The sequence below is a fragment of the Oenanthe melanoleuca genome, chromosome Z (assembly GCF_029582105.1).
Source record: "Oenanthe melanoleuca isolate GR-GAL-2019-014 chromosome Z, OMel1.0, whole genome shotgun sequence".
NCBI lineage: Eukaryota > Metazoa > Chordata > Aves > Passeriformes > Muscicapidae > Oenanthe > Oenanthe melanoleuca.
In genome coordinates, this window is record NC_079362.1 from 59,753,416 (window position 1) to 59,764,381 (window position 10,966).

General features: G+C 39.1%; 1 protein-coding gene across 1 annotated transcript; it reads right to left on the reverse strand.

Moving 5' to 3' along the window:
* On the reverse strand, positions 1-5,085 carry LOC130265396 (granzyme A-like). The gene is made up of 5 exons (XM_056514461.1): positions 4,977-5,085; positions 4,119-4,263; positions 2,421-2,559; positions 1,506-1,778; positions 1-751 (listed from the first exon to the last, which is right to left on the reverse strand). The coding sequence occupies exons 1-5, from the start codon at positions 5,035-5,037 to the stop codon at positions 593-595; spliced, it is 777 nt and encodes a 258-aa protein (XP_056370436.1). The 5' UTR covers positions 5,038-5,085; the 3' UTR covers positions 1-592.
* Positions 5,086-10,966: the final 5,881 nt, after the last annotated feature.

Sequence of the window (10,966 nt, forward strand, 5' to 3'; positions counted from 1 at the left end):
CATTTTTATTGCCATTTCTTTATTATATGCAAAGTATGTAAAGGGATAAAGTCTAGAGGTTTCAAATACAAGACAGTTAGAAATTAATATGTATGTCTAACATACATATTAACACATGCATGTCTCACAGTTACTTCAACTTAATTTTCTGAAGCTTAGCAGTCCACTACACCTACAAAAGCAGGAGCTTTTCTCCAGAGGAACTCAGTTTTCTAGGTGCCTGTGCTTGTACCTAGCATGCCACTAACTTTCAGGGTTTTTGCAGAAGTCCAGCTTGCAGAAGAGTGCTGTATATGCTCAACATGCAGTGAGGACACAAGCAAGGATTATACTCTTGATCTGAAATACCAATCCACGTAGAGCTCAGTGTAAACAAGCACTGCAGGGACGTTGGAACCCTCAGTCCCCAATACCCCCATGACTCCATGGCTCACAGTATAAACTATAAATGCTGCCGTAGCAGAACTACATCAAGCTGCCAAAATTCAGTGTGACAATACTGAACAGTGACAAATACTTTTGCCAGTCTAATGAAGCTGTTTTTAAGCACACAATTTCACTTGCACAAACCACATGGCCCAAACCCAATCTATTAGGCTCCCCCTATGGTTTTCCTTATCCAGTCAAGGTATCTCTTTGTGAGTCGAGTGTAGACACCAGGGCTATCAGCCTTGCCACATTTCTTTTCCTTCCCAAATGAAGTGATGCCACTCAACTTGCCATTACATATTAAAGGTCCACCAGAATCTCCCTAGAAAAAGGGAAAATAATGTCATTCAAATCAATAAAAGCTAAAAAATGTTTACTTTAAATAAAATTTTCACTAGTTAGATGGGGAAGATAACAATGTACTCAGTGTTACTAGAGATAATTTTTTTCTCCTTGGAAATTAAGATTTCCAACAGCAAAACAAATAAATAAAAAAAAGGGCTTCATAGACTTAAATCTAATCTTTCAAAAGTGTGTATTGGTGAATGAATCTAGCTCAGTACTAAGGAAGAATTAGTCTTTTTGAAAATGAAGAAAGAAAAACTGAAAACTTTCCTCATAGAAAGTGTAAGTCTCCAGAAACTGATGCCTCTTTTTTGGTAACTTTTAAAATGTAATATTTAAAGATTTTTAAATGTGGTAGTTCTTACATAATTATGTACTTGACTTAGTACCCAGTCAAAATGCTTTTTTTCAGCAAAAACTGACATCAGAGAAGTTGTTCCACTGAGGTCAGCTACTTGAGAACGGGCCCATTAGATATTTTGTGTCCATTTTAGAATTAAACTCATTTTATTGAAGATGAGGATAGCTATCTGCCATGCCTGGATACAGATGAAATATCAAAAGGCTCTGGAGGTGAATTTACCCATCTTAAGTTTTGATTTTAAGGCTTAGAAGACTGATATTTGATAAAATTCTTCATTGAAGAGAGACAGGGATTGAAAATATATAATGCTGGTACCTTATATTTTTTTTTAGTATACAATTTATGCAGTCATAGTAAATACACTTACATTACATGAGTCCTTTCCTCCATTCTTAGCCCCTGCACATATCATGCTCTCTGTAATGATGGGTTTGCCATTATAATGACTTTCATCGTTGCAGATTTCCCTCTTGATGACAGTGATATTGACTTCCATCAGGGCAGCAGGGAGCTTGCGTGGATCATTGGCAGTTCTACCCCATCCTGCTACTGTGCAAATTGTTCCTGGCTTGGGGTCATCATTTGAGGGAGGCAGGGAGATTGTTCTCACAGCTTTATTAAGCTTTGCTCTTTTCTGAAGCTGAAGAAGATATGGAAAATAGGTGTAATGGGGCAGAGTCTAAGAGAGGGTCTTGCATATTAGCCATTGGGTCTTTCTTATTACGGTAATTAATGCAATCCCTTTTTGAGATTCCTTAATTCTTTGTGACAGTATTTATGTCATCAATGCAACAGAGTATTCTTTGTCTCATGAGAGCCCACTTACCTTCTGCTGATCTATTAGCTTTAAAAAGCATCTTATTTTACTTCCCTGGCTCTCAGACCATTTAGAAGACAAAATAACAGTAATTACTGGTACTGGAAAAAATGAGGATTGGTAAAGTCAGACATTTTTAATTAGAACTGATTTTCAGACAGAACATTAGTGTTTTTAACATAATGTTTTATCTGCATGAATGTTCTTCTATGGAAAGCCAGAAAATGAAATATCTTGGTTAAGCTCCAGAATTTGTCTACTAGCTGTGGCAAAAGTTACAGGAATTACCAATTGCCTTAGTTATCAGTGCATCCTCAGTTCCCCAGGCTGCTGGATTAGCAGACCAGATTAATCACCCCAGAAGAAAAGCCACCAGAAACTCCCTTGGTTTATGTCCCTCACAAAAAGGAAGAAAATAGCTCTGTGTAGAGATGTATATTCCACAAGTGATATATAAGTCTGTACCTGCAGCAGCATAATGTCACCTTCTTTCGTATTGGGGTCATAGCATGGATAAGGAATGCATTTTGCAATCTGAAGAGTCTGCTGTTCTTTTTCACGTTTTTTCAATGAATGAGCTCCAAGAATAACTTTGCCTTTTTCCCTGAGGAGAGGACCACATAGTTATTTGGATTCACTTTGATGTAACTCCAAATGTTTTGCTGGTTAACGTGGTGCTGTAGTGTCCAGCTGCTACAGTCTCCTTTCTTGTGCCAGATAAGCAACAGTAATTTAGAAATATCTAAAAGATGACCCTGTTCATCCAACAGCTAAAAAAAAAATTATTCAGTGGACTGAAATTCATGCTGTCTTATTTTCTTAAGGAGTACAGGAAGGTTTTAGGTACTTCACTCAGGATCTGTCCCTATTGTTTCCTGAGCTGGATGAGTGGTTGATGTGTCAGGTTTGCTGTGGGCACTTGTCTCACCAACCATGTCCTCTGTAACTTGTGCTGAAAATTAAGGAAAAATGTTGGTTCAGATATATCCTGACTGTATCAAAATGTACCATTGCTTTGCTCTAATATATTTCAACACCATTTTCTTAATCTGTGTGAGACACAGCTCATTCCTCTTCTCTAGGTTTTTCTGCAACTTACTGTACTTACAAGACCCTGAAGTGTGGCAGAGTTGTGCCTGCTGCAGCTCTCTGACAGACACTAGAAGTCTGTAGCACCCTTGGCCAAACAGGCCAAGCAGACATTACCAACTCACCACAGGACAGCTGGTTTTGGGCAAACAAAGCATCCTACAGTTGAATGGGAGCATATTCTTGGAGAAGATGTTTATGTTGGCCCTCATTCATGTTGTGGAAAACTCAACCCTGGTAAAGTGTTTGCTTCCTTCCCTTCATCTATTGAGAGCTGTCTTTTGACACCATTAAGTTAAATCTAATTGTATTTTCTCTTTAATGCAATCTCATTTGGAAACATTCTGTACTTTCTGTTAATACACAGCTTTTGAGCCCAGTGCTGTCTTTGTAGTAGGTTCCTCATATCTCCCTGTGTGGACAAAGACAGGAGAGATGGATACATTTCTCTGATGTTTGCAGAGTCCAGTGGCTCACTGATCTTGGTCAGGCTGTTGACAGAGACTGAGGTCTGGTTCAGCAACAGCTTCAGTCTTCCCCACAAAAGCAAGTAGGGATGGGATGTGTAATTTAAACTCACTTCTTGCCTTGCTGAAGGACTCAGTAGAGCCAAATAACCATTTGCATCTTGATTTGGGCAGGACAAGAAAGAGTGGCTGGCAAGCCTATGTACCAGGCAAGGCAGAGATCTCTCAGAGCCTCCTGTCATCTGCTCACAGAATTTTTGTTCCTTTGTCTCTTTCTGGGAGGTACTACATATCTCTTATAGAATAAAATTGCAATAAATTCAAATTCAAATAAATTCCAAATTCACTGCTTCTGTGTCACTATTCTATGCTTGCATGCAGTTAGAAGTTTTAAAATATCTCTTCAGAAAAAATGGAGTTCAGTATGCCTTGTTATATTTTTTTACTCACTGTAACTACTTTGCTGATAGAACCTATAAAGCACAGTAGTCAACATGATCATGGTTGTGATAAATGGATAAAATTACCAGAGATACTAACTCTCCTGCTTGAACAGAGATACCAGATACTCACTAAGGACAATACCTGAATCAGAGTAAGAACTTACACTTTACAGTGTGCAGCTGTTAACACCCAGTTCTCCTTGATTAAAGCTCCTCCACAGAAAGTTCTTCCTCTTCCCTTGATTTGGACCATAAATGGTCTTGAGTGTGGTTCTACTTCATTTCCTCCAATGATATCCACACACAAACCTAAAAAGTAAGCCACAAAACACACAGCTGGGCTTACAAATACTGTAAGACACATCTAAAGTGCAATGAGCAAAAGTCTTAGAAAACACAGCTGTTGTAATTAAAAAGCATACAGACACACAAGTGTGCACATATAATGAAGGTCTTCAGGATAGACTTTTAAAACTGTTCAGCAGAGTGACTTCTTTACATTTCAATAATACTGGAATGAGATCAGTGGGGCGAGCTAGGGCAAAAACCCCACCAAAGTTTTGCTGCTTTTGCAGAGATTTATTTTCTTGAGGATTACTGATATGGTTAATTTCTTAGCTTTCATTGCAAGTAACAAGCTCGGATCTGCCATATCATAAATATTGTGCATGGAAGCTGGACTGTACAATGAAAGCCACATTGTGTGAATCTGTTTTTCAGAAAATGAGAAAATCAAGCAGTTAATGTATGCGTAGGGCTCTGGAGAGAAAGATCAGAGAATCATTATTTCTCTGCTCAGAACTCCTCCAAGCAGCTTGGACTTCATGTAGCTTTACTTAAGACTACCCATTCAGAAATTATATTTTTTTGCATAAGAGACCAAACAATGCAGACAGTGAAGACAAGGTAATTATAAGAATTCAAATAATAATTGTGACTACATCCTTTACATTAATATATGTTGGCTTAACTAGAATTCTATACATCTGCACTTACCTTCAAAAGTATTAAATTGTACTTACCTCCATGAGTTACCCCGAGAATGACAGCAGCAAGGGTGTACCAAGGGAGGCAAGCACCCATGATTTCTGTCTGATCTTTCTCCTTATTCACTGTTTTATGTACCTCTGTCTACCAGTCTGTTTATATATATACATAAATGAAGAGGATGTGGGTTTTGTTTTTCCTCTTAAGGGTATTTGACATCTGTAACCATGACAAAGACAGAAACCCTCCCCAGTGATGTACCTAACAGCAGAAGTGTTAGTGACAATTTGTGTCAACTGCTGTGGTGTGAAGAAAGTCTCTGCCCCACTTCATATCTTCTCTGCAGCATTTGCTGAGAACTGATGTATGGGGTGAAACACAGTCAGTGGGACTCAGCTCACATCAGTTTAGGCTGATTCAGTCGTTCACCTGAAATTGTATGGTTTCATTCCAGACATGAATTCCAGTCCATTCTTCATAAATGAAATGTCTGTTCTGCTCAGAAGGCCCTCACGGCCAAGGAATCTGATGTTTTCTCATTTCAGGATCTGATCCTACCTAATTAGCCTTGAACTGGCTGAGCATTATACAGAGTGTGGTTTCTTGGCCTATAGCTAAGGAACTAATGATATTTAAAGTATCTTGAGGTGTTTTATATCTGGCACAGAAGACCATCAGTCTTCTGAAGATGGTGTGTCAGATTTTGTAGCCCCGTGTCCGTGTCTGGAAAGCCCACAGTACCTCAAATGTGACTAAATGCTGAGTTTTAGGCAACTGAATTGAGTCCTGAGCACTTGGGGTGGTTGGGCCCTGGATCAGGCTCCCCAGGACAGTGGTCACAGCACCAAGCCTGATAGAGTTCAAGATGTGTTTGGACAATGCTCTCACAGGGTGAGATTCTTGGGGTGTCCTGTGCAGAGCCAGGAGTGGGACTTCGGTGGTCCTTGTGGGGTTTCTTCCAACTCAAGATATTCTATGATTCTGTGAATAAATATTATCTAGAGCCTTGTAAAGACACAGTTTCTCCCTTGCAAATATATACCCAAATAATAAAAATATCTTTCATCAGTATTAAATAATCTGGACTATCAATTATTCTATAACCTAACTAGTGAGATGTCACTGTCACACAAACTGGAAAGTTTCTTGAAGTCCTGAGCTTTGCAACAGGCAACCTGCAGAAAGGTGCCCCACAATAAAGAGCTTGCAGAAGTCTTCTGGGTTCTAGCTGTATCCTATCTTGAGCTCAGCTGGCCCAGTACCATGTGAATTTCCCCTGTAGAAAAACTTGGGCAGACCTTGTTCAAATTTGCTGTTGCTCTCCTTTCTGGGACAGAGGATAACTTGGCAATTTTTCTGAAGAAGGCAGGTGTAGATCTAATTTTAGAGACTGTGGAGCTCTTTGTCACTGATGTGTCTTTGTCGAGACACAGTCATCTATGTGACATGGTGACAGCTCCACTCTCACCAATATTTAATTTTCTTTAATTTTTCTCCTCAATACTAGCACATCCTCTATAATTATCATCACTTCCTGTCACTTGTGTTCTTTTTTACAGTGTTCTCCTGAACACACTATCACCAGGTATCATAGGCACAATTCTTTATCAATCACAATTATTTGACAAAATCTGATTTTATGATACTTTAATTAGCACTCTTACCATAATGATGTTGTTCCCTGTCTGGACTATGCAGAGACATGATCAGGATGAGCACTTGTGAGCAAAAATTCTGTAAGCTCAGACATCCTTAAACTTATAGTGCTACGATGATTCATCCTTGGATGGTTCTAAGTGAGGTGCAATGCCCAGTAAAAAGAGGTTTGGTATGTATCATCCTATGTTTGCCTGATCTGTTTTCAAGGAAAATCTATTTGAAAGACAAAGAATAAAACATTAGCAAATGTTCCTTGATGTTTTCCAGGTAAATAGATGCAGGTAAATCTATGCCTTCTATTTAAACCAAATCTTCTATAGACTGTTTATACTTTTTTCAATTTCTCATTGTGCTTCTATTTACTTCTAAATCATACTTACTTCTAGAGATTTTTTTTTCTGAAACTCCATAGGTACTAGCATATCTATGCTCCTTAAGAAATCCCCTCCAATTCTGAGAGATCCATTGGCACTGATAATTAGAATTAGAAATATGCAGTATAAACTATTGTTCAGTATCAGCTGATGACTTTCTGTGCAAGCACCTGAACGATCTCTCTGACAATCCATGGCAAGGGTGCTAAAGATCAGACTGATAAACACATAACCAGCACCAATTTTGTACCCAAATGCTGTACCACAGGGTTTTCTCCATCTCGTAATTTACATTGCTGAGGCTGAAAATTTGACAAAAAATTTAGGATGTTCAATTAGTTGGCTGAAAGGGCTCCTTTGGTTATGGCAGTAAATTAATTTATGGTGAAGTTCAGATTCTATTGTATGTAAGAGGAAGCCCAAAGCAAAGCTTCCTTCTCAAATCAAACCCTTCCCTTAGCTCCTCTGTTGCAAACTCAACTGGTCTTCAAAGGGAGTGAGGTACTGTAAGCAAACCATCCTTTCTCCCTAGAGTGCTCACAAAGCAGAGCCACTCGCTTGGCAGGAGCCACTGCCTGAGTGAAAGAACAGGAGTATATGCACTTCTATTTCCAGCCTCTGCCTTTGGGGAAGTTTCCCATGGGCTTCAGGCCCATGGGTCAGTGGATCATTTTTAGCTCTGTTACTGTGCTGATGTCCCTTACCCCTTTTCTTATACTCTGTCATTTTGACCATTTTCCTTCCCCAGTGACTATTGTTTCTTCCTTCAAGCTGCCTTCTTTGGTGCTTGAGGAGAGAATCAGATGTGATTTTAGGACACCCGTCCAGGAGACCAATTTAAACTGCACCTCTAAACCTTCCAGGTTTTCTGGTGCTGAGTTCAGGCATCTCCTGCTCAGCTGAAGGGTTTTCTTGGGCTGGGAAGTGGGGCAGGAGAGTGGTTCAGAGCAGGCAGCTGGCAGGAGCACAGCAAGGCAGAGCTGCCACATTTTCCCTGCCTTCTCCTTGGCTGCCCCAACCCCAATCCCACCCCAGTGTGTCTGGATACACACCTTCATGGCTGGGAGACAGATTCCCAGGGATTTGATGGAGAAAGGGCAGAACATATGCTGAGGCATACCTATTTTATTTTCTTCTCTGGTACCAGTGCCTCATGATAGTTACCTGGTTATCTTTTGTGCCTCAGCTATTCACTCAGTGTCCCTGTTTCCATTTATTTGTTATGTGGAAAATGTGGTAGCACAGAAATACAAGTAGATACAGTAAACTCAGGGAGTCCTCAAAGCCTTGCAGCAAATCAGCATTCCTTCTATGATGTTGATAGTACTTGGCAGAAAAAATCCAGCCTTAGATGTTATGCTCTGGCAACACAAACATTCTCCTGTTTGGCCACAGCATGAACCTGTTTCATATTTTGTCTGTTATGTTTTTCCAGTACAGATATTTATTGGGAGGGCAATGCCGTAAAAGACAAACATAATTATGCCTTTAGGACTCTATTTGCAGAGATTACCTGTGGGTAATCTCCAGTGGGTGAATAAATCTGGAATCAGATAGAGAACGGAGAATGGAGAATGACTCTGGGGGAATTGGAGCTGGCTCTTTTAAGAGCCATCTGTTTTCTTTTAAAAGAACTTTGGAATAGTATTCTGAAACATGAATTGTGTTACATTGTGCTGAATTGTGTGCATGTTTTCAAACTAGGTTCTAACTAATAAGATTCTGTGACATAGAAATAAACATTTTAATGTAAAAATCTCATTCAACAGTGAGATTGAGACTGAGAGCTGCCCTTCTATAATTCTTGAATAAAAATGATAGATAATTCTATTGGGCAAGTTATATTTTGGATTCTTTCTGAAGACACTGAATACAGTAGCAAGTTTTGTAACTTCTTCACACAAGGGCAGACTGGGTTTTTTGTAGTGGTTTACCAGGAAGGCATGCAAACCATGCATGCAAACATGGAGGTCTACAACACAGAAATGTTTCTCACCAGTACACCTTATTTTTATGTGACCACAGATTAGATTTTTTTTTGCATTTGGCACTTTCAGAGTCCATGATTTTCTGTATTTGAAAGCTGCACCCCCCAAAATTATTTTTAACAAAATACGAATTGCTTTATCTTACATGTATGTGGCTGGTCTTGGCTTGTCTTTCATATCCCATATTCCTTAGCTTATAAAGTAACAGATGTTTGACAGTTCTCAGTGGCTCTTGTTAATTTACAAGGGAATATTTTTCAGCTTTCCAACTGAAGATGTTACCTGTGCAGTGGAATTCTGTGGAGCAATTGCTGGCTACTGATGTACCACAGGAGTGACTTTTGTACTCTGTGCCCTGAGTTTACTCTATCTGGATCCACAGTTTAGGAGCAATTTTTGAACTCTACATGTCCTGATTATTCCTTCACACTGGTTTTCTCTGAAGCTTTTCAGGCAGCCCTTGCATTCATCATTCATTTCCCCATTTTTTTCACTGACTTAAAGACTGTCAGTTTGATTCTTCTCACTATTTTCTTTCTTTTTTTCATTTGAAGCCAAAAGTGCATTGAATACCCTGAGACATCTAGGTGTTATTGAGGGATGAGATTTTATTCGGGTTTCATTAAGCGATTCAAGAAACAGGGAGATTTTAAAGAAACTGGAAGAGAGAATCTAAAGAAGTCAATCTGCAGTAAAATAATACAATATTAATGGTGTAAAGGGAAATTTCAGGAGAGGGAGCTATTAATAAAATTTTTCAAACCCATTTCCTGTAGGGGACATTTAAATGCAAAAGAATGCATGGCAATTTACAGTGGTCCTGTCAGCAAATAGCAGCAGGTATGACCCTTGGAAGATCTGCTCTTCTGCTCTCTTTAATTGCTGTCACCCTACTGACAAGATGCTAGTACTCACCTAAGAAGAAAAATATCCAAATTCTCAATTCCTCTGGATAACACTTAATATAATTGCACTTCTGTTGCACTTCAGGTGGCTGCACAGACATTGTTGGAGGACTTGGAGTGTGTCCTCATTCCTGGCCTTATATGGCTGCTATATGGGACAGGAATTTAGGTGTTTTTTGTAGAGGAACTCTTGTGGAAAAACAATGGGTTTTGAGAGCAGTGCATTGTAAGTAAGTATCTTAAAATGCTGCAATTTTAATTCTTCATTGAAGTGAGGCATGGTATGCAAGTTTGTAAGACAGGAAAGGTGAGTATTGACTTTTTAATAAGTTGTTAAAAGCTGCAGTTCTCTCACTAAAATTATCCTAGAACTTATAATTTTGTTTTCACTTGCTATAAACTACTAATCTGCATTGCAGAGTTATCTTTGTTAGTCAGATCTTGCCAAAGCTGTGGCATAAATACTGTGCTGTTGAAAGACCAAATTAATTCATTATGCATGTGAAACAGCAATGTTTTAGAGAAGAAAGCATGTCCCATTTTTAAAACAAATTTTACCTGTGTGCCTGGAACTAAGCCTCGAAATACCCTGAGATGAAGCTGAATTAGGTGGGGACACTATTCCTCTCATTTTGGGTGACCTGGGCTTACAAACCCAGCATGTCACTCATGATTGTGACAAGGAACCTTGTCCTTTTGGCAAGTTAAAAGCGAGAAGAAGCACCTCTTCCTCCTTTTGTCAAGTTAAAAGTGAGCAGAGCACCTGTTCCCCAGGTGGGATCCCCAGGTCAGCTCTGCTGTTGAACAGCTGACTCAGGGTAAGAGGGACATCTACTGTTCAAATTAGGAAGTAAAATGCCCTATTTTTCTTAAAATGTTCCCTGAACTGTATTTTAGTTCTGCAATTTTTCCTTATTTTGACTAGCTGTAAGGAAACAAGTTATAATAAACTTGTGCAAACCTGACCTCCTTAAACACATTGTGGGCAGATTGGTCTGCCTTCTTCTATGAGTTAGTCTGAAATAGAGGACATAGCTCCTCTATTTAATTAATCTATTTTCTTCTAAGTGAATTTGGTTTTCACTATTTTTCAGCTGAA

Excerpts from the sequence above, each read along its gene's own strand:
- LOC130265396 (XM_056514461.1), bottom strand. The coding sequence starts at position 5,037 with ATGGGTGCTTGCCTCCCTTGGTACACCCTTGCTGCTGTCATTCTCGGG. Across the intron at positions 2,560-4,118 it reads ACAGCTGCACACTGTAAAGT|GGAAAAAGGCAAAGTTATTC; the intron begins GTAAGTTCTTAC and ends TCCTCTCCTCAG. Across the intron at positions 1,779-2,420 it reads GTGACATTATGCTGCTGCAG|CTTCAGAAAAGAGCAAAGCT; the intron begins GTACAGACTTAT and ends TATCTTCTTCAG.